The 23,259-nt window shown below is 44.8% G+C and overlaps 2 protein-coding genes across 5 annotated transcripts; one reads left to right on the forward strand and one right to left on the reverse strand.

Moving 5' to 3' along the window:
- Positions 1–14,544: 14,544 nt before the first annotated feature.
- Positions 14,545–15,081, forward strand: LOC113350857. Its single transcript, XM_026594964.1, has one exon. The coding sequence runs from the start codon at positions 14,545–14,547 to the stop codon at positions 15,079–15,081; it is 537 nt and encodes a 178-aa protein (XP_026450749.1).
- Positions 15,082–16,651: 1,570 nt separating this feature from the next.
- LOC113347402 lies at positions 16,652–19,460 on the reverse strand. 4 transcript variants are annotated; one of them, XR_003358974.1, is made up of 5 exons: positions 19,159–19,460; positions 18,199–19,083; positions 17,850–18,117; positions 17,233–17,781; positions 16,652–17,021 (listed from the first exon to the last, which is right to left on the reverse strand). XR_003358974.1 is itself a non-coding variant. In XM_026591046.1 (4 exons), the coding sequence occupies exons 2-4, from the start codon at positions 18,850–18,852 to the stop codon at positions 17,762–17,764; spliced, it is 930 nt and encodes a 309-aa protein (XP_026446831.1). In that variant the 5' UTR covers positions 18,853–19,083; positions 19,159–19,460; the 3' UTR covers positions 16,652–17,761. The 4 variants fall into 4 exon arrangements, 2 of the variants coding, with proteins under 2 accessions (XP_026446831.1, XP_026446830.1); XR_003358975.1 differs by having other exon boundaries at positions 17,095–17,781; XM_026591046.1 differs by having other exon boundaries at positions 16,652–17,769.
- Positions 19,461–23,259: the final 3,799 nt, after the last annotated feature.

A 23,259-nucleotide genomic window follows, 5' to 3' on the forward strand; every position in this document is an offset into this window, starting at 1 on the left:
GTTTGTAATACACATAATTTGTATTCTCTTAGGACATATGAATGAACTGAACTTATGAAGTTTCTATGTATTGCTACTTAGGAAAATTTCAGTTATTTTTTATATGAAATGATTGAATTTGATATGAATGTGATATGAATTGATTGAAAAATTGTTGTTGAGTGGATTGGAAGGCATATGCAGGATATTTGGAATTCCCGCAGAAAATGAACTGTCGGTCAGCCTTGACCAGGTCAAGGTTGACTGGCAGTAATTTTTTTGTTGTTACAAAATAGTTCGTAACGGCTATAAGCTGTTACAATCTGCCACGTAGTAATGGCTCGAGAATGTTACGACAGCGTTGTTACAAAACAAATTCGTAACGGCTTGGAGCTGTTACCACATGGAAAATTAGTAACAGCTCACAGCTGTTACGAGGTCCGTTACAACCAAAATTCGTAACGGCTTAAAGCCGTTACAGAAAAATGTAATACCACTTTTGCAACAGGCAGAGCCGTTACAATTCGTTTTAGTAACGGTCTGATTCCGTTTCTAAGCCCAGAATTTGGAGTAGAGATCAACAGAAAAACTGCTGGCAGCATATCTTGGATTTTATTAAGATAGTATAGACGATTATGTGCGGTCTATGCCCCAAGTACCTTGAAAAGACGAGGGTACCCAAATTTACCTCAAACTAAAACTTTTCCACCTATAAGTCCTTTTTACGAAAGTGATTGTCTATGGAATGAGTCAAGACAATACAACTAATCGGTTCACACTTCGTGTGATCGTCTATGGATACGAGATCGAGACAATACAACAACGAAGTATGTTTACTTGATAAAAGGTTCGGACTTAACCAAACACAATAGGATTACTATCAAGTAAATAGGAATTAACGTTTGTGTAATTTACTTTAAATTATAATACCAACAATTATAATTGCGGAAAATAAAAGTAAATGACACAGCAAGATTTTGTTAACGAGGAAACCGCAAATGCAGAAAAACCCCAGGACCTTGTCCATAATTGAATACTCTCAGGATTAAGACGCTATACAAAATCAAACCAACTTCGTATAGTTGAGACCAAGAAACTAAACCTATATTTCACCTAGTTCCGTCTGTATTCCCACGCCTCCAACTTGTAATAAGTCACGTACTTGGAACAATTCCTTTGGTTCGTATTCCAAACAGTCAAGGAACAACAAATCTGTTTGGTATCAACTCTTTTCAACCAAGTGATGTGAGTTCGACAAAAGGCTCTTCCGTTTATCACAACAAACTCCTTTGTCAGGTCCTTAGATCTATCTTATCAACAACTACCAAAGTAATTGTTAAGATTTTGTAATCAATACTTTTAATCACAAAGAAACGTATTGATGCCGATCAACACAACTAATCAATCCAATCTAACACAAGGATAAACCGATTATAGTTGGATCCTCTTTAACCGAAACAAGTACTATGCACACCAAAGATTATGAACCCAAATCAGAAATCTTCTTCGTCTTCAAATCTTCTTAGATTTAAAATAAACACCTGCACACAATCAACTTGAATCTCTTGTGATCAATCACGCACAGAACGGAGTCTGTTAACAATGGATTATCACAAGACGTCTTTAGATCTACAAACAGTCTAAAGATCCCCGTCGAAACTTCGATCTAGTTTGAGTAAATCTTATATCAGAAGATGTTAGAGCACTGCTCGGTCGAACTCGCATGCGTTGCTATCTCAAGCATGTTTTTCAATGTTAGTGATCAAAACTATAAGTCTTGATTTCTAGTCTACTTATAGCTAAGTCTCGGACTAGGATAGAAAGTGTAGTTGAGCTCAAGAATTCATGGAGATCATCATACAAAGGCTAAGAACTACTCAAGGAAATTGTGGAACTTCATCCACTAAAAGGTATGTGGAGACTTGAACTTATCTATCACTCAAAAGTCTATCTACTCTATCTCCTATCTTGAGACAAAAGTCGTATTGCTATATAGAATTTGATTATACACATTTGCTATTTTGAGCCGAGTTTATCTCGCGTATCTATTTCTCGAAATATGTGTTGGTAAGCTTTCGCTTTGACCAAGTTCATCTTTACTAATGACGAAAGTCATATTAAGTTTCAATTACTTGAAAATGGCTTTGACTAAAAATGGTTTGTGAATAACAATCATATAACGTCCTCTAAGAATGTTTCAATGATTGAAATGACAGTTCAGAATATATAACCTTGGAAGGATATAAACATGTGTGGTAACACATATGTGTGTAAGTCCTTATTCCTTGATCCAAAGTATGCGTACTTTGCTGCTCAGGAAAACCAGAACTATAGTCCGCGTACCAGTACGCGCACCATCTGAAGTTCACGTCCCGTGAAAATCTGCTGGAGTTTGTGAACTGAAAACAAACTCATTTCGGGTACTTAAGTCCGCGTACCAGTTCGCGTACTTAGGTTGGTTATTTTCTAAAAACGATTATTCGTGAACTTAAACCTATATAAACTAAGGAATGCAGGGGAAACATACCAAAGGATGGTCGATGTTGTCTTCAAGCCATGGATCGGGAAAACCTCGGAAGTTTATGTCGACGACATGCTAGTCAAAAGCAAATTGCGCAAGGACCACCATCAGGACTTGAGAAATATATTCGGAGCAATGAGGAAGTACGACATGAAAGTAAACCCGAAAAAGTGCACCTTAGGTGTCACGTCAGGGAAGTTCCTCGGATACCTAGTAACGAAGAGGGGCATCGAAGTCGATCCTGCTAAAATCCAAGCAATCGTGGAAATGCCATCCCTAAGGAATTTGAAAGAAGTTAAGAAACTCAACGGCTCCATCGCGGCATTAGGAAGATTCATTGCTAGGTCATCGGAAAAATGCAAACATTTTTTCAACATTCTTAAGAAATGAACCAAGTTTTCATGGACCGCAGGTGCGAAGAAGCCTTCCAGAAGATTAAAGAATACCTGGAAACAATCCCGATCCTCCAGAAGCCCGATCCTGGAGAAGTGTTGGCTCTTTATATAGCAGCTACCGAAGATCCATTCAGCGCAGTACTGGTCAATACCAACACGAAGGTTGAACAACCGATCTATTACGTCAGTAAGACTCTCAACACGGCAGAAAGAAACTACACGAATATTGAACAACTCATACTAGCATTAGTGTGGGAAACCAGTTTCTGCTGGTTAGAGGATTGTTTGAGGGTGAAAACAGTTTCTGCTGGTTTCGGTAATTTCGTGTGATGTGGGTGAGAAACAAATCTAAACCCTAAAAAATGTACTGCAAGGGAGTACTTTAGATTCGAGAGATCAATCTGTACAAGTTCGGACCAAACCGAGAAATGGACGTTCCAGACTTGCTTCGGTCACAAAGTGGAGGAGAAGGGTTGGTTTTGGGGAGGGAAGCGAAGAGAGTGCTGAGACCAGAATAGTTGATTCTGGAAGAATAGTTGTTTTGTGACTTGTATCAGAAAGTGGGAAGCTAACAGATAGGAAAGCTAGCAAAAGTTTTCTGAGTGTTGTATGCTCCTGACCCGAACTTGTTGTTCGGTGGTAATAGGTAATGCCTATTTATACAAGTCGAAGTGAAACGTACTCTGGTCTCATTAAGAAATGGAAAACGGGTGAGTAAATGGGAGGAGGTGGTAATCGGTAACGCTTGGAATTGATGTTCCATAAAAGAAAGCGTTTCACCATTACTCCCTGTATTTACTAACCTCCTCATCCTTATGACACTTTCTAATAACGAGCGTAGTGTACGCCGCACGCTGTAAACCGCCAAACCAATACCCAATGAGCATCCCCCAGTTTGTGATATGTGTTGATGTCTCGAGTGTTTTCGTGGAAAACATGTAGCATGTTGTTGTTGTCTGGAAAGTTGATCTTGGGAGACTTGCCGGCTCGTTGGTGACTTTCAACGGTCGAGATTTTGCATCTTAAGAGGAAGGTAGTCGTTGACTATTGCAACCTTTTGTTTGGTAGCCAGTGGCATGAAAGTATGATCAGTATGGATTTAATATGGCCCAGTTTAGGCGCGGCCAAAAGTTAGGGTTTTGGCTTTGTTTAAGCGCGACCAAACTAGGGCCAAAGGTTGCCATGCGTTAGCTGGTAACCTTGGACGGCTAAGATCTGCATCTTAGATGAAAAAGTGGCTGTTGATTGTTGTAGGCCTTCGTTTTCGTAGCCGCATAGGGAAGGACGGCATAGTATGGCGCGGCAAGGTGGTTGGCATGGCATGCATTGGCGCGGTTTGGGGTGGCCAAAACTAGGGTTTTGGTCCAAAAGTTACCATGCGTTGTTTGGCGATTTTGGACGGCTAGTATTTGCATCTAAGATGGAAGGGTGGTCGTTGATCGTCACACGCCTTCGTTTTGGTAGCCGCATGGGGAAGGCCGGCATGGTATGGCGCGGCAAGGTGGTTGGCGTGCCATTGGCACATGTGGCATGGCATGCCTTGGCGCGGTTTGGCGTGGCCAAAACTAGAGTTTTGGGCCAAAGGTTACCATGCGTTGTTTGGCGACCTTGGACGGCTAGGATTTGCATCTAGGATGGAAGGGTGGTCGTTGATCGTCTCACGCCTTCGTTCTGGTATCCGCAAAGGGAAGGCCAGCATGGTGTGGCGTGGCAAGGTGGTTGGCATTCCATTGGCACATGTGGCATGGCATGCCTTGGCGCGGTTTGGCGTGGCCAAAACTAGGGTTTTGGGCCAAAGGTTACCATGCATTGTTTGGAGACTTTGGACGGCTAGGATTTGCATCCAGGATAGAAGGGTGGCCGTTGATCGTCGCACGATTTCGTTTTGGTAGCCGCATGGGGAAGGCCGTCATGGTATGGCGCGACAAGGTGGTTGGCATGCCATGCCTTGGCATGGCCAAAACTAGGGTTTCGGTCCAAAGGTTACCATGTGTTATTTGGCGACCTTGGACGGCTAGGATTTGCATCCAGTATGGAAGGGTGGTCGTTGATCGTCGCACGCCTTCGTTTTGGTAGCCGCATGGGGAAGGTCGGCATGGTATGGAGAGGTGGTTGGCATGCCATTGGCACATGTCGCATGGCATGCCTTGGCGCGGTTTGGCATGGCCAAAACTAGGGTTTTGGGCCCAAGATTACCATGCGTTGTTTGGCGACCTTGGACGGCTAGGATTTGCATCTAGGATGGAAGGGTGGCCGTTGATCGTCGCACGCCTTTGTTTTGGTAGCCGCATAGGGAAGGCCGACATGGTGGGGCCAAGGCCAACGGCGCGGATGGCTTGGCATAGTGGGGCCAAGGGTTTGGTACGGACGGCTTGGCATGGTGGGGCCAAGGCAAGGTGCGGTTGGCTTGGCATGGTGGGGCCAAGGGTTTGGCATGCCATTGGCGTATGGTGCGGCTAGCATGGTTGGGGCCAAGGCAAGGCGCAGTTGGCTTGGCATGGTGGGGCCAAGGGTTTGGCATGCCATTGGCGCATGGTGTGGCAAGCATTGTTGGGTCCAAGGCAAGGTGCGGTTGGCTTGGCATGGTGGGGACAAGGGTTTGGCATGCCATTGGCGCATGGTGCGGCTAGCATGGTTGGGGGAAAAGGCACGGTGCGTTGGCTTGGCATGGTGGGGCAAAGTGTTTGGCATGCCATTGGCGCACGATGCGGCTAGCATGGTTGGCATGCCTTGGCGCGGTAGACGTGGGTGGCATGGTTTGCCATTGGAACAGTGGTGCGGCTGGCATGGTTGGCATGCCTTGGCGCGGAATTGTGGCTGGCATGGTTTTCCATTGGCACAGTGGTGTGGCTGGCATTGTTGGCATGCCTTGGCGCGTAGATGTGGCTGGCATGGTTTGCTATTGGCACAGTGGTGCGGCTGGCATGGTTGGCATGCCTTGGCACGGAGATATGGCTGGTATGGTTTTCCATTGGCACAGTGGTGCGGCTGGCATGGTTGGCATGTCTTGGCGCAGAGATGTGGCTGGCATGGTTTGCCATTGGCACAGTGGTGCGGCTGACATGGTTGGCATGCCTTGACGCGGAGATGTGGATGGCATGGTCTGCCATTGGCACAGTGGTGCGGCTGGCATGGTTGGCATGCCTTGGCGCGGTAGCATGAGAATTAGGGTTTGGTATGTACGAAGATGATGTCGGTTAATACTAAGGGTTCTGCCGTGGAACATGACACATGTATAAAAAAAAGGTTCCCTGGTAATTCTTAAGTAGGTATGTTGAATGATTCAATAAATGCGCTAGTGGTTGTAGTGACGTCATGTCAGATGTAAGGTTTTACGATTTTAACCCTAAGCTAAAACCCACCATCAACATTAAGTCCCCTGCTTAGCTCGGAACAGGAGCATTGTTGCGAGGTAAGCATAAGATGGTGACAGGTCAAGACAACATCGAAATGGAAAGTCATGAAAAGATGGTTAGGAAGACCCGACTAACCTTTTTCGAGAGGGAAGGAGAATTCGTGATTCTTGTGTTAGCGGCCTTGCGTAAATTCTACTCGTGGTGTTTCCTGGCTAGACCTTGAAATGGTAGAGGCGGTTGCTGGTTGAGATGCAAACTCTCGGTTTGTCTTAGTCACGCGTCATCTTGGCTGGGTTAGGGAACGCGGAGGTGCTGGATTAGCGAGTTTTCGGTGTTGGTGCGGCTTGGAATGGGAGCCGCAGCCTTTGGTCGGCTTGGAATGGGAGCCGCAGGCGTTGGTCGGCTTGGAATGGGAGCCGCAGGCGTTGGTCGGCTTGGAATGGGGGCCGCAGGCATTGGTCGGCTTGGAATGGGAGCCGCAGACGTTGGTCGGCTTGGAATGGGAACCGTAAGCATTGGTCGTCTTGAAATGGAGCTGCTTGCGTTACTCGGATTGGAGTGGAGCTAGCTTGAGTTCCTTAGAAGTATGACGACTGTCTTCAGTTCCGTGGAAGGATGACGACCGGCTTCAGTTTCATGGGATGATGGCAACTTTGTCTGAATTCGGGTTCGGCATGCTGAAACCCTAATTAGCGCCCTTTACTAGAATCGTTGTAGAATTATCGTACGAACTCGGATTTTGACGGTGCGCCACTCCATTCTGATCGGAAAAGAATTTCCTATCTCCCCTCTCGGGAATATTTAGGTTTTGAGCTCGTTCGGGAGGTGAAAACAGCTCGACAGTAAAATTCAAGAAGAATTGCGAGCCCGTGGAATGATGGCAGCTTACTTTAGTTCCGTGGGAAGATGATGACTTGCTTTGGGAAGATAACAACTTGCTTCGGTTCCTTGGGAAGGTGACGAATGGCTTCGGGAAGATAACAACTTGCTTCAGTTCCCGGGGAAGGTGACGACATGCTTCGGGAAGGTAACAACTTGCTTCAGTTCCCTGGGAAGGTGACGACAGGCTTCAGGAAGATAACAACTTTCTTCAGTTCCCTGGGAAGGTGACGACTAGCTTCAGGAAGATAACAACTTACTTCAGTTCCCTGGGAAGGTGACAACTGGCTTCGGGAAGGTAACAACTTGCTTCAGATTTTAGCATGCTGCAACCCTAATTAACGCCCCTTACTAGAATCGTTGTAGAAATCTCGTACGAACTCGGATTTTGACGGTCCTCCCTACATTCTGAAGGGAAAAGAATTTCCTATCTCCCATGAGGGAATATTTAGGTTTTGAGCTCGTTCGGGAGGTGAAAACAGCTCGACACTAAAATTGAGGAAGAACTCAGGAGGGATGTTGCGGGCCCGAGGTGGCATAGTCACGCCCAGTCATCCGTTTCATGGAGCAAGAAGGAATCTTTATTTTGTTCAAACTCTAGAAACTCCATCTGCATGAAAAGAGATATTGACCTTCTTCTGTTTTCTGTTGCTCGTCCGGATCCATGCTTCGTCTGCAGTGTCTCTCCAGTGGATTCCAATATTTATCAAACTTCATTGCATTCTTGGGACGGATGGATGTGGTTGCGTTTTCGGTCCATCCTTGATTTTAGGTTGTTCAGTGCCTGGACCCTCTGATCGCGATGACAATATGTTGTGAATGCTTGTATTGATCGAAATCTTCCGGAGACACTGGATGAAATAGATGAGTTGGGAGACGTTTCGTTGGCGATGTGCTACTATCAAGTCTTCAAGGACTTGGTTCCAAGTGGCATCCTTCGAACCATCTTCCGAATGTTGGACTATCGTGTGGAATGGGATGTGATAAGCAGTCCCCAGTTGTGCTTCTGTTAGATCCGATGGCTTGGTCGAATATGTGAATGTATCTTTGTGGCGTACATTTAGAGTCTTCGGTGCACATGTACGGCTTCATGTTGAGAAATTCCTGCGGCTCATAAAACTTCGACAATGATGATGTTGAAATCAGAAATAACCTGGTTGAGGGGAGTGAAAGCGTCCCATGTTGGTAGTACCCATGTGTAGCCTACTTTCATTGCATCTCCTTGAATCCACGTCCACGGGATTTGATATAAGCTTATCGTACTCTTCTGGATGTGATGCTGGGGTGATCAGAATATCACATGATGAAATATCCTGGATAGTGAAGTGGTAGGAATGAGAGAGTTATGTTGTTTATCATGGCTCCCTCTTTTTCTTCAAGAAAATATTTCAGCCGCGTCTCTGGAGTTATCTCATGAGTCTTTGATGGTCGTCGGGATGGACTTCGATGAGCAGTCCCCAGTCGCATTTTTCTTCAGTTTCTGAAGTTGTTTTCCTCTAAGCAGGCTTAGGATCCTCCGCGGCCTTGTAAAGTGTTGAAGGCGTCTTCTAGATAGATAGGTGATGATTTTCTTGCGCTGCACCCTTGAAGAGTAGATGACCTTGTTGTGGCTATGACTTTTTGGTTGAAAGTGTCTTCTGAGCTTTGACAGTGAAGGTATTCCGTGTATATTCTCAGTTCCCAAGTATGGTTTACATGTTTCCATCTTGTATGGTCAGTGGGTTGACCATGATAAAGACATCACCATCGTGCGTTCGTACTGGTGATTTTGTTACTTCTTCCACGTGGAACTTAAAATATGGAGGAGTACAAGGGTTACTTTTGTAGTGATTACTGTTGTGGTTAAGCTTTGGCTGGTATCAACAACTATTCTTGGTAGCAGATGTAATCAGAAGAGACTACATTGTCGTGGTAACAAAGTAGGTTGGCTGGAATTGTATGGGCATCCATGGAAGTAAAAGGATTGGCTGGACGTGTAAGCGAGCAAACTGTCCATGATCACGAGTTTTGGCGAGATGGATCAAAAGGCGGTTATGACTACGAAGGTTGGATGGCTGTGATCATGATCTTTGACATGGGGAGCGTGGTGGTACGACCCTTTGCAGGAAGAAACGGCGTTGAAGCAGCTTCGGCTCTTGGAAAGGATGTTGAAACTTAAGGAGCCAAATGCTGAAGCTTCAGATTCGGATTCTGGAGCATCTTATGGAGAAAACGCTGAAGCGGAGCGGCTGCTTGAGCGAGCGTTGAAGCGGAGCGGATGTCGAAGCGAACGTTGAAGCGGAGCCGCTGCCGGAGGACGTTGAATTGAAGTGGCTGTTGGAGCGAACGTTGAACCGGAGCGGCTATGTTAATCGGTGTGCTGTCAAACTGGACACCCTTCAAGCGAACAATGGTTAGGAGTCCCCAGTTCCATCTATCAATTGTGCTTTCCAGGAGAGGTTGGGGTTTGGGAACGGCTTCTCTGGTTGGAAACAGCTGCTTCCTTGATGCAGTGCGGTTGAGGGCTGCGAATATGTCTTGACGCTGCACCTACAAAATCTCACATAAGTGTTTCATCATAGACTGCACGATTTTGTGGGCGAAGTCCCAGGAAATCATGCAGCTCCTGACAGGAAGAGAGTCTTTGTGAACTCAGGGGGGGTGCTGATTTTCTTTGCTTCGATTTTGGAGAAGTCGTTCCTGATCTTTACGTGTGATGAAATTAGATTGCTGATCCCTTCTACTGGGCGTTCAAAAGGCAACGCTGAAAGGATGCAAGCTACTGGCACTGGAAAGATGCAAGTTGTTAGCGCTGGAAGGATGCAAGCTGTTGGCGCTGGAAAGATGCAAGATGTTAGCGTTGGATCGACTTGGAATGGGCGCTGGCTTGGATTTGGTATGGTGCGGACTGTTGGATGGGCATGGCGCGGACTGTTGGCTTGGCACAGCGTTGGCTTGGCACGGCGCTGGCGTGGCGTGGCGTGGAATTGTTCTTGCGGGCCCAGTTGCCTCTTTCCATACGCATCTCAAATATGAAATCATTTCCTTATTCAAATTCCAAAAGTATTATGCGTATGAAAGGGGTTGGCTCTCCTTTTTATCTCGTATCTTTGTTCTCACGTCCTGGTGTTAGCAGTAGCGCGGTAGTAATAAAGTGGGCAAGCGTATTCCAGCTATGTACTCCAGCGTTTCTCTTTCAATTTGTTTTCTTGTTTTGGGGCAAATCCTAGCCATAGGTATGCCTTCCATGAATCTGTAAAAATATTGTTCTTCTCTTCGAATATCACTGTAGTAGCGTTGGCTACCTCATGAATATGTATGTACGGGTAGGTGACTGATTCCAAGAGGAATTGGGCGTTAGGGTTTCTCTGAGATCCAAAATTTGCAGGCCAAGGTGACCGAAGGTCCTTCTGCGGACGTGGTCAAACAACAAGAAGCGGAGGTCGAAAGGCTGTCCAAAGAGTTGGAGCTGAAATAGGCGATCCTCCAAATGATGAAGGACGCCTTTTTCGAGAAGAGCAAAACACCGTTGAATGGCTTCATTTGAATGCACTTCTATCTTCTGAAATTCTTCCGTTTCGTTTTTTTTTTTTTGAAAGGCAAATGAAACACCTGGCTTTATGGTTTTGATTTTCTGGATTTTTGGGTTGATAGACAAGTGTTACCTATGAGGCTTTTGGATTATTATTCGGGATGAACTGTTTTAGGATGATGCCGTTTTTGGTTATGATTGTAAGTGACACAAACATCGCAGGGAAGATATGGAACCGTGAACGTTGCGTTTCGGTAGATGGCATGGGATGAAAGATAACATGGCTATCGGTTTTATCATTCCCGTGAAAACTTGAAATAGTAAACCATGTATTTTGTCTAGGAAAGACTTACTCGGTTTTTTGGATCTGCTAACGAAAAATGAGTCAGGTGCAAGTCCGAGTTTTGTGAGAAGCACCGGAATTGTGGAAAGTCCCCAGTCGTCCCTGAGTCACTTGATAATCGAGTCGTCAATCCCTGGGAGAATCATTTGCTTTTAACCTCTGGGAAGTCCCCAGTCGCCCCTTGCCGTGTCATGACTGGTAATCGGGTCGTCTGGTAACTGAGTCGTCGATCCCTGAGCGGATCGTATCGGTTCGTCTGGTAGCTGAGTCGTCGATCCATGAGCGGATCATTTTCCTCTACCGTTATGACGTCTAGGTCGAAGTATGAGATTGGGGATTGAAAATTTACATTGTAACCGAAAAACCAATCTCCCATTGTAATCGCCAATTGTTTGAGGGTGAAAATAGTTTCTGTTGGTTTCGGTAATTTCGTGTGATGTGGGTGAGAAACAAATCTAAACCCTAAACAATGTACTGCAAGGGAGTACTTTAGATTCGAGAGATCAATATGTACAAGTCCAGCCTAAACCAAGAAATGGTCGTTCCAGACTTGCTTCGGTAACAAAGTGGAGGAGAAGGGTTGGTTTTGGGCAGGGAAGCTAAGAGAGTGTTGAGACCAGAATAGTTGATTCTGGAAGAGTAGCTGTTTTGTGACTTGTATCAGAAAGTGGGAAGCCAACAGATGGGAAAGCTAGAAAACGTTTTCTGAGTGTTGTATGCTCCTGACCCGAATTTGTTGTTCGGTGGTTATAGGTAATGCCTATTTATACAAGTCGAAGTAAAATATACTCTGGTCTCATTAAGAAATGGAAAACGGGTGAGTAAATGGGAGGAGGTGGTAACCGGTAACTCTTGGAATTGATGTTCCATAAAAGAAAGCGTTTCACCATTACTCCCTGTATTTACTAACCGCCTCATCCTTATGACACTTTCTAATAACGAGCGTAGTGTACGTCGCACGCTGTAAACCGCCAAACCAATACCCAATGTGCATCCCCCAGTTTGTGACATGTGTTGATGTCTCGAGTGTTTTCGTGGAAAACATGTAGCATGTTGTTGTTGTCTGGCAAGTTGAGATTAGAAGACTTGCCGGCTCGGTGGTGACTTTCAACGGTCGAGATTTTGCATCTTAAGAGGAAGGTAGCCGTTGATTATTGCAACCTTTCATTTGGTAGCCAGTGGCATGAAAGTATGGTCAGTATGGATTTAATATGTCCCAGTTTAAGCGCGGCCAAAAGTTAGGGTTTTGTCTTTGTTTAGGCGCGACCAAACTAGGGCCAAAGCTTGCCATGCGTTAGCTGGTAACCTTGGACGTCTAAGATCTGCATCTTAGATGAAAAAGTGGTCGTTGATTGTTGCAGGCCTTCGGTTTGGTAGCCGCATAGGGAAGGCCGTCATGGTATGGCGCGACAAGGTGGTTGGCATGCCATTGGCACATGTGGCATGACATGCCTTGGAGCGGTTTGGTATGGTCAAAACTAAGGTTTTGGGCCAAAGGTTACCATGCGTTGTTTGCCGACCTTGGACGGCTAGGATTTGCATCTAGGATGGAAGGGTGGCCGTTGATCTTCGCACGCCTTCGTTTTGGTAGCCGCATGAGAAAGGCCGGCATGGTACGGCGTGGCAAGGTGGTTGGCATGCCATTGGCACATGTGGCATGGCATGCCTTGGCGCGGTTTGGCGTGGCCAAAACTAGGGTTTTGGGCCAAAGGTTACCATGCGTTGTTTGGAGACCTTGGACGGATAGGATCTGCATTTAGGATGGAAGGGTGGTCGTTGATTGTCGCACGCCTTTGTTTTGGTAGCCGCATAGGGAAGGCCAACATGGTATGGCGCGGCAAGGTGGTTGGAATGCAATTGGCATTGGCGCGGTTTGGCGTGGCCAAAACTAGGGTTTTGGGCCAAAGGTTACCATGCGTTGTTTGGCGACCTTGGACGGCTAGGATTTGCATCCAAGATGGAAGGGTGGCCGTTGATCGTCGCACGCCTTCGTTTTCGTAGTCGCATGGGGAAGGACGGCATGGTATGGCGCGGAAAGTGGTTGGCATGCCATTGGCACATGTGGCATGGCATGCCTTGGCGCGGTTTGGCGTGGCCAAAACTAGGGTTTTGGGCAAAAGGTTACCATGCGTTGTTTGGCGACCTTGGACGGCTAGGATTTGCATCTAGGATGGAAGGGTGGCCGTTGATCGTCGCACGCCTTCGTTTTCGTAGACGCATGGGGAAGGCCGGCATGGTGGGGCCAAGGACAAAGGCGCTGATGGCTTGGCATAGTGGGGCCAAGGGTTTGGTACGGACGGCTTGGCATGGTGGGTCCAAGGCAAGGTGCGGTTGGCGTGGTATGGTGGGGCCAAGGGTTTGGAATTCCATTGGTGCATGGTGCAGCTAGCATGGTTGGGGCCAAGGCAAGGCGCGGTTGGCTTGGCATGGTGGGGCCAAGGGTTTGGCATGCCATTGGCGCATGGTGCGGATAGAATGGTTGGGGCCAAGGTAAGGTGCAGTTGGCTCGGCATGGTGGGGACAAGGGTTTGGCATGCCATTGGCGCATGATGCAGCTAGCATGGTTGGGGGCCAAGGCAAGGTGCGGTTGGCTTGGCATGGTGGGGCCAAGGGTTTGGCATGCCATTGGCGCATGGTGCGCCTAGCATGGTTGGCATGCCTTTGCGCGGTAGACGTGGCTGGCATGGTTTTCCATTGGCACAGTGGTGCGGCTGGCATGGTTGGCATTCCTTGGCACGGAGATGTGGCTGGCATGGTTTGCCATTGGCACAGTGGTGCGGCTGGCATGCCTTGGAGCGGAGATGTGGCTGGCATGCTTTGCTATTGGCACAGTGGTGCGGCTGGCATGGTTTGCATGCCTTGGCGCGGAGATGTGGTTGGCATGGTTTGCCATTGGCACAGTGGTGCGGCTGGCATTGTTGGCATGCCTTGGGGCGGTAGCATGAGAATTAGGGTTTGGTGTGTACGAAGATGATGTGGGTCAATACTAAGGGTTCTGCCGTGGAACATGACACATGTATATAAAAAAAAGGTACCATGGTAATTCTTACGTAGGTATGTTGAATGATTCAATAAATGCGCTAGTGGTTGTAGTGACGTCATGTCAGATGTAAGGTTTTACGATTTTAACCCTAATCTAAAAACCACCATCAACAAGGTTGTTCTCAAAAATTCCGGAAAGATAGGAAGAATAACAAAGTGGAATACGCAATTGGAACAATTCAACATTATCCACGAGATCCAAAATGCCCAGAAATCACAAGTCTTGGCGGATTTCCTAGCAGACTTACCTCTGGATAACGGTGAAGAAGTGAAGGACATATCAGGAGTAGAAGAAGATGGAAAGGATCCAGAAGGATGTACCCGAGCCCTCAAGCCAGAGGAGATGGGAAGTCTTCGTCGACGGGTCCAGGAATAGGGAAGGTGCATGCATAGGGATCTTAATCACGACACCCACCGGGGATAGGATCGTGCATGCACTTATATTGGAATTCGAAGGGAACACCAACAACATTGTGGAGGACGAAGATGTGGTACATGCTCTCTGATCGATCATAGAAATGGGGATAACCGACGTACGCCTAACAAGCGATTCACAGCTGGTCATTCGACAAATAGAGTTGGAGTATAACACATATGACGAGACTCTATCAGCGTACATGGACCTGGTCCAAACTCTAGCATCACAAATACCGAACATCAAATTCCGACATCTATGCAGAAAATATCTAAGACACGCCGACGCCTTAGCCTACATTTCTTCAATGTTGAAAGATGAGAACGTCAAACCCATCAATATAACAACAGTATACGAGCCTTCGATCTCCCCACAGCAGGTCCTCGCTACAACAAATCGTGAAGACGATGTAGGAGAGGACATTGCTGAAGACGATGCAGGAGAAGATATTGTTGAAGACTTCGCCGAAGACGATATCATGACAATACCTAATGAAGACGAAAACTTTAGTAACGAAGAAGACTGGAGGACCGAAGTTTATCTTTTCCTCAAAGAGGGGACATTGCCTGCCGATATGAAGCAATCCCGAAAAGTGCAATCAAAGTCACGGAGATATGAACTTCGTGACGAAATCTTGTAAAAGAAATCCTTCCTCGGACCTCTCTTACGATGTTTATACAGACAAGAGGGGTATCGTATCTTGTAGGACATTCACTATAGAGACGCTAGCAATCACAGCGGAATGAGATCATTGGCCGAAAAAGCTAAAATGCAAAGATACTATTGGCCGCAGATGATACAACACGCTTCCAGGATGTCCAGAAGATGCGAAGAATGCCAGAGGTTCGCCAAAATAATCCGTGCTACGAAAACAGAGTTAAATTCAGTGGGAAGTCCATGTCCATTTGCAAAATGGGGAGTCGACATCGTTGGACCACTAATTGAAGGGACAGGAAAGAGATTCTTGATAGTAGCTAGTGATTACTTCAGCAAATGGGTGGAAGCCAAGTCTCTTGCAAGAATTATAGATGTGGATGTATTCACATTCATTTTTCAAAATATTATTTGCAGGTTCGGCATTCCCGCAGAAATTTTTTCCGATAATGGCAAGCAATTTCAAGGAAAGAACATCGATATGTTGTTCGACACGTTCAAGATCAGGAAGAACAAGTCCACTCCCATCTATCCCCAGAGCAATGTCCAAGACGAAGCCACAAATAAAATGTTGTCTCTTATCCTCAAGAAATCGTTGGATGAGCATAAAGGCCGATGGCGTGAACAATTACACAATGCATTATGGTCGTACCAAATCACGAGAAGTTCAGCGACCGGAGAATCTCCTTTCCTTCTTACGTATGGGACCGAAGCAGTCATCCCCATAGATATCATCATGCCCACCACAAAGACCGAAGCATGGGAGAAGAACCTCACAACAGACATGATGCTAGAGAGACTCGATGATCTATAAGAAAGAAGAGAAGCAGCGTTACAAAGGATGAAAAACTATCAACGTAGAGTAGCAAGAGAGTACAATAAAAAGGTTGAACTTAGGAATTTCGTAGAAGGGCAGTATGTGCTACGTACCATACCGAAATATCAACGAGAAAGAAAATGGGGAAAATTAGCACCAACCTGGGGAGGGCCGTTTGTCAAACACGATATCGCAGGGAAGGGATCGTACTACCTGCGTAACCTAAAAGGAGAAATATTAAGGCACCCTTGGAATGCAAAATACCTCAAGCCATACTACCCATGAAGCAACGCAGATCTGCATCTGTGTGAAGAGTACCAGAAGAAGAAGACAACGTATCCACTTGACATGTTTCTAACTCTGGTCGAGGAGTAGCAGACCTCACCATTATATTGGGGAAAGTATTATATACAATCTCTCCGGACTCCGCTATCAGCGTCTATAAGTGTAATACCATGGGGAAGGATTCCAGTGGAAAGAGATACCCAACCAGACAATAAGGCAGCGCTTCTGCATAATGGATGCATGTAAATAACTCAATAACGCATCACATATCCGAGAGCGCTGCATTAACCCCCACCGTTCGGTAATCCTCTGGCCCAGGGTTAGCCGACGGGGTGACAGGTCCAAAGTCAATAACGAAGGTATATACCCTCGTTGTCGCCACCAAACACTTTTTATTTTTTTAATGCTTAGAATCATTTATTCTGTAAAAAACTAAACTGATCGACAATGCAGATGAATCGAAATTGTACATACTTAAAAGAACATTGATGATCCATTTCATAAGAGTTGATTACAAGCCTGGGAAAGCAAGCAAAAAACGCAAAAGATACACAAAAAATAGCCCACGGCTACATAATCAACGAAGATCAGGCTTCAATTCTATCAGAAGGTCCTACTTTGGCTCAGGAAAATCAGTGTGACCGGCAGAACGTTCTTTTTGAGATGAAGGAACGCTCACTCCAGACTTCTTTCGCTGATTCCTTCGCAGCTACATCTCGAGACCCCGCTAGCCCTTCATAGTACTCCGTCTTCCCTTGCTGATTAACTAGCTCAGATTGAGCCTTTTCAAGCTTTTCATTTGCATGGCCAAGTTGCCTCTCGAGCTTTGAAGCAGAAGAAGCAAAACAGTTAGAATAAATAAATTAAGAATTTATCCACAACCAAACGAATGTATACCTTCGACATTAGCCGAGGATATCTCAAACTCATTAACTACAGCGTCTCAATCTTCGTCAAGAAAATCGTATTCATCGGAAATTTTCTTATAGTCCATTTGAAGGTTTTAAGAGAAAATTGGCACTCATCCAACTCTACCTGCTTCATAGAATCTAAATGATGAAGACGGTTGACTTCATTACTCATCTCCTTTATCCCTTTGGTGAGCCTACACATGTTAACTTCCAGGTTTTTTTCCGAATCTACCAATCGGGCGACATCAGCACGAGAATCAGACAAGGCCTTACTAAGAGCATGTGCCTATGCCCTAGCATCGTCTCTCTCCCTAACTAACCGTTGTATATATTCCCGGACATCAAGACCATGAGACGATCGGCTTGACGGAGCTCCACTTCCAAGTCCGTCACCTTCGCCTCCAGTCGAGAAACCTCATCCCTATCCTCATGGAGAGATTGGCGTGTCCATTCCATGGCACCTTCATACTGAGTACGAGCAGCAGACAGAGAATTTTTTAATGCTATCATATGATCTCTCTGCTTGCGCACGTCCACCAATATCTTGTTATGCTGAGCGGCGCGACCGTTCCACTTATCTGCTTCCTTTATGATCTTTCCAACCAACTCTTTAATCCGCGAAGCTTGGTGATTCCTCTCACCCCGAAGCCATATTAATTCTCTGGCACGCCCGCTGAATTAATATGGAAGGTAAGATAACACTTAGAAGGTAAGAGAAGGATACGAGAAGAAGAAACGAACCTATGGAAGACGAAGTTTCAGCACGCGCCTTCTCCAAATCTCCACGAAGAGAAGCTACCTCCTGATGAATCTGTTCTTCGGCAGGGCCAGCCTGCTCTTTCTCTTTCAAATTTTCTTTCAACTCCTGGATCTCTTTATCTTTGGCTCCAATAGACTCTTCTGCAGACTCAAGTTCATCGTCCCTCTGACGAAGTTTAGACTCCAACTTCAGCGCTTTAGCCTTAAAGAATTGGTAGAAAGTATTATCGCAGTACTCACTCTTCACCAACTGTGATAACAAAGAATGAACGAATCAATAAGAGAGAACAAAACACGATTAATCCATTGTCAACAACTACAAATTCATTACCTCAAGAAAGCGTTGTTGAGGGAAACTATACCGATGACCGTCATCTATGGCCATCATATCAGAGATATAAGTGTGAGGATTGTCCAGCAGACTCGAAGCAGTAACACCCATATCATGTTCCCAGACTTCGGCAACTCGTTCACGGGATGACAGTTGCATCCACTGACTGTTAAAGGCATCAAAGGGCCTCTCCCCGGGAACCTCTGGGGAAGCATGAGGTACATTCATGAGGCCCATCTTCTTCAACCACTGAAAGGTCTCATCATCCCCGCCACCCTTCACAGCAGCCACAAAGTTTTCAGACGAAAGTACCAGCAGCGTCTCCTTCATCAGCATTTCTTTCATCATTATCCCCAGCGGTATCTCCACCAGAGACGGTCCTTTTCCCTTTGACTCTTTTGCGGCACGACGCTCAACATCTTTGCCGTCAGAACTTTCCTCTTCGTTAGGCGCCTTTTCACCATCGTCTTCGGAGGTTACTTCCCAGTCGTCGTTAGGGTACAACAACCTAAACTCTGAAGCCATCCCCAGCGCGGCACCAATGTCCACCTGATCACCAAATGAGTAAATCCTGCCGAAGGAGAACTTAGGGTTTTGCTCCGAGATGTTCATCGTTCCAGGGACCGACGAATGAAGACCAGCACCTTCATCCATATGACGAGTGGAGTAACTTCAGGATCAGCCATTGTATTATCCTTGTTCCCCTCGGGGACAGCCTCTTCTTCGGTATCTTCATTGACGTGAGGAGTGGTCTCAATGCGTTCCATCATATTCTTCGTCAAAAACATCCTCGTCACCCACCGGATTGGTCACTTCAGGGATTCCTGAGTCTCCAACCTCCATGGTTGACGACTCCATAGAACTAATTTTCTTCTTCTTCGAATCCTATTAGCAAACGAACGTCAAATCTCTGATTCTAGGGGCAAAGGATTATATAACATAGTAAAAATAGAATCATACATTGACAGTAACAGCACTCTTCGAGCTCTTCGAAGGAAAAACGTGCTCGCAACTCTCCTCATCACCAGCCTCATCTGGGTCAACAGCTTCAATATGATAGTTGAAATTCATGCCAGCGAAATTCGAAGCCCAGGGGCGAAAATTACCATAACGAGTAGGGGCACCATCACGAACCTTACTTTGAGCAGTAGGTGATCGCAGTCGTATGCGTAAAAAATAATTCACTTTCTTACTCAACAAAATATAAATGAAGTACAAGGTAAGGAAGAGTTCGTTTCCACAGAGAAGCAATTGTTGTTATAAAATTTCTAGTTTCTTAGTAACCAATGGGGGGATTTTTGTTTTATCAAAATAAACAAAGCAATAAATTAATGAAAATAGTTGAAAATAATCAATAGAGAGATATTGGTCAAGGAATTCATCTTCAATCTTAAACATGTGCTTGCATACATGATTAGAATTACAATTTAATCTTTTTATCATCAAAAGCCTAGAGTATCAAGAGAGCAAGATAATCTATAATTTCCTAAGTTTATCAACACACACACTAGAGCTGCGTATGTGAACTCTACCTAAAGAATAACCTAACGCCTTGCGCTAATTAAGTTCAATTCCTAGGAGCATTAAGTTTGGGAAATAGGCTAATCAATGCGTTGTCATACATTGCGCATGACAATTCGGACAATGGTCAAACTCTACATATGATTACAAGAGTATATCACTACAAACCGTAATCATATCATGCTACTTGTATTTGGGGTTATCGCTCGATGAAAACCCTAAAATATTTATGGACAATGATGTAAGTTGAATTGATTGGCCACTCAACTAAACAAACATCTAATTCTATCACAATACATCAATCATGTGATATTAAAACAGTAGAGATGTGAACGATAATCAAGAGAGAAAACTAATGCATTAATCAAGCACAAGTTTTAGAAATAGGACTACATCCTTAACCAATAATATACGATTTAGCTACTCATAGATATTTAGTTCATCATAATCAATAATTAAATAAAGAAGATGAAAACAGAGCAAACCCTAGTAGCGTAAGTAAAAGCGGCTCTCTCCTTATCTCCAAGCATGATACGTCCTTCCCAAGTTGTAAAAGACTCTTCTTTTATATTCTTTGCTTTCCAAAATTAGGTCTAGTCTTCAAAGTCCATTAGATGAAAATCCACCAAGCCCATATATGAGAAAAACCCATGTAGAAAATATGCCCCAAAAACTGTCGCCGGAAAACTGGTATCATCGGCCGGAATTTAGCCGGAAAAGTAGTCGGAAATCATCTTCAGGTGACTGGTAAGAGTCAAACCGAGCACCGGTCAAATAGGTCAAAGCAAGACCAGTCAACTGAGTCACAACCGATTCATCTGGTCAACTCAGTCATAGGATGAATCAGCTGCTAGTCAGATAAGTAATGTCTGAGTCAGAGGCTAACTCAGCTAGGCCAATGCCATCTTGCACAGGCTGGTTCATTCATGCGCCATTTTGATGCTTCATTCTTGCACTTCAGCTCTGCAACCTGAGCACTGCGTACAACCACTTCTGCATTTCTGTAACAGCATCCTTTCTGCAACACAACATCATTCCTTTAGCTTCAGTTCAGCTGCGCCGTTGTGTTGCTCAGCATCATTACTCACTCCATTCCCTGTAATGAACAACATTCTTCTTTGTAATTTCCCAGCCACGGCACCTGCAACTGCAATTGCACAATTCTTCTCCTACAATCTCAGCCGCAACATCTATTCCAGCCCCTCTTAACCTTGTTCTTTGTCTCTGCATTTCAGCTCATTACAGAACCAGAGCATACCCTTCTTGAGCAACACCATCTCCATGGCATGAACTGCATCCATCACAACCAGATACCACAACCAGCTTTTCCATGAGTTCCCATTAGCTCAATCAATAACACCATCCATTGTTCTGCAATTTCAACTTCCATAAACTCAGCTCATGACTCCACCAGAATCCACAATCTGCAATCGCCTGCAACAACAGCAACTTCATTCTTTTTATGCAGTAATCCTACTGGTTCATCTATAACTTCAGCAAAATTTCCACCAAAGGCATAACCTGTAATTCCATCAGTCGCGAAACTGCAACTACAACATCTGCTCTCCCATGACAATCACCACAGCCATTCCATTTACAGCACCAACTCCTCTGCCATCAGGTCATTAGCTGCTTCATATCCTAAGCATACATCTAAGAAATTCATTCCTCCATTCTCCATATCAGTCACAGAGAACCCAAATCTCGTTCATGAGATCAAGCACTAATTCAAATCTCACTTCTCAGTCTCTGCTCCACTTGTTCCACTGAAGTAACAACTCCACCTGCTCAGGTCACAATTCTCATCTTCTTTCACCGACTACCAGTACCAGTTTTGTCTAATCAATCCCAGACATCCACCACCTGAACATGACAGACTTTACAATCTCAGTAAACCCTTGAATATCAACACACGAACCCATGTCCTAAACATTCATCTAACCCTGCAATCAATGTTCTTCGCTGCTCAACTCAGATTCGCTCCCAACCTCATCTAATATTCAATTCAACAAATACCCATCTTGGATTCAACAGAAGAAGCTCGAATTTCTTCTCCCAATCCTTCTCTTCATCTGAGTTCGTCATCTCTGTGTTCAAGACCCCTTTCTTCTCTGGTTCACATCAACAGCATCAGTATTTTCTTCTTCCCATGATTCTCTAACCTAGATAGAACAACATCATATTCTCGGTCTCATTTCCAGAATCATCTCTGGTTTCTTGACTCTCAATAGCAACCAGATTCCATTTCTCTCATCTGTCCACAACAACAGCTCCAAACCCTAATTTCCTTCTTCTGAATTGAACATCAGCACCATAGCTTCTTCAATGTAAACTTGAATCTGAGAAACACCCCTATTCTAATTCATCTCAAAACCCTTTCTCTTCGGATTCATTCTCGATTTCTCTCATATCTCAACTCCAGGTTCAAAATTACAAAACCCTGATCTCATCTCCTCAAACTCAGAATTTCTTTCTGTTCTTCATCCTCCCAGCTGAGCTTAAATTTCACATCCTCATCTCCTTAAATTCGATCCAGATGCTTGCCACTGCCAACAATTTCTTAGACAGCAGCCGCACCATTTTATCTCTCTGAACTTCAGGTGGAGTAAAAGAAAGCTAATGATAAGAAGAAATAAATCTTCTCTGAAATTCAGGTTTTGTGTAGGAGTAAAGATTGATATAGCCACCCATGTACTACTGGATAAGGGACAACTGAAATGGTACCCCTTTACATGTACTGTCAGTATGATTATGCTCATAACTTTCTCGTGCGACGTCGGAATGGCCTCATTCTTTCGCCACTGGCTTCGTCTTTTCGCTCTCCCCAATATGATGAGATGAAATCCAGGATTTAAACGAGTTACACTTTCTTTTGTTCCAATGACTCCAAAACACCTATAAAACTCAAAAGCAAACATAAGATACATAATTTACATGAAAACTCGCAAAGAAAGCATAAACAATAGATAATAATTAAGGTGTTTTACAAAACCTATCAAATTCCTCCACACTTAGACTTTTCTAGTCCTCGAGAAAATCAAAGAAAACAATTTCTAAACCATACATACAACTCCATGTCGTCGAGGCTACGGTCACACTTAGCATGTATAACAAGCCTTTGAACCCCTAGGTGTCCCTTGTGGACGAGTTATAGTCTCGTGAGGGCTTACTAGATATATACCCGCAAAACCTACTTTTCCAACTTACTAGTTCTCCGAAATGATAGCATCCAACGCGCTAAGAAGACATAGAGATTCTGCATACTAGTCATAAGAAGTTAGACATATATATGAACATAATCTCATCCTTAAAAGTTGAGAGAGAAATAACCATCCCTTCTCGAAAGAAATCAGGTTCGGAGTGATCAAGAGTCTCGACTATGCCTCACAAGATTTTATGAAGTTGCTCTCAATAATAAATAGCTTTTTTATGGGTCACACATGTGTCCAGGTAGGAATGAAGAGAGAATCCTGCGACACCTTGAATGGTAGGAAGGCAAAAACCCTCCGAATAATTTTGAAAACCCACATCTTTTATCAT

Source organism: Papaver somniferum, chromosome 2 (assembly GCF_003573695.1).
Source record: "Papaver somniferum cultivar HN1 chromosome 2, ASM357369v1, whole genome shotgun sequence".
Taxonomy (NCBI): Eukaryota; Viridiplantae; Streptophyta; class Magnoliopsida; order Ranunculales; family Papaveraceae; genus Papaver; species Papaver somniferum.

Excerpts from the sequence above, each read along its gene's own strand:
- LOC113350857 (XM_026594964.1), top strand. The coding sequence starts at position 14,545 with ATGGGGATAACCGACGTACGCCTAACAAGCGATTCACAGCTGGTCATT.
- LOC113347402 (XM_026591045.1), bottom strand. The coding sequence starts at position 18,852 with ATGGATGAAGGTGCTGGTCTTCATTCGTCGGTCCCTGGAACGATGAAC. Across the intron at positions 18,118-18,198 it reads CTCAACAACGCTTTCTTGAG|TTGGTGAAGAGTGAGTACTG; the intron begins GTAATGAATTTG and ends TTGTTATCACAG. Across the intron at positions 17,782-17,849 it reads TGAAACTTCGTCTTCCATAG|CGGGCGTGCCAGAGAATTAA; the intron begins GTTCGTTTCTTC and ends ATATTAATTCAG.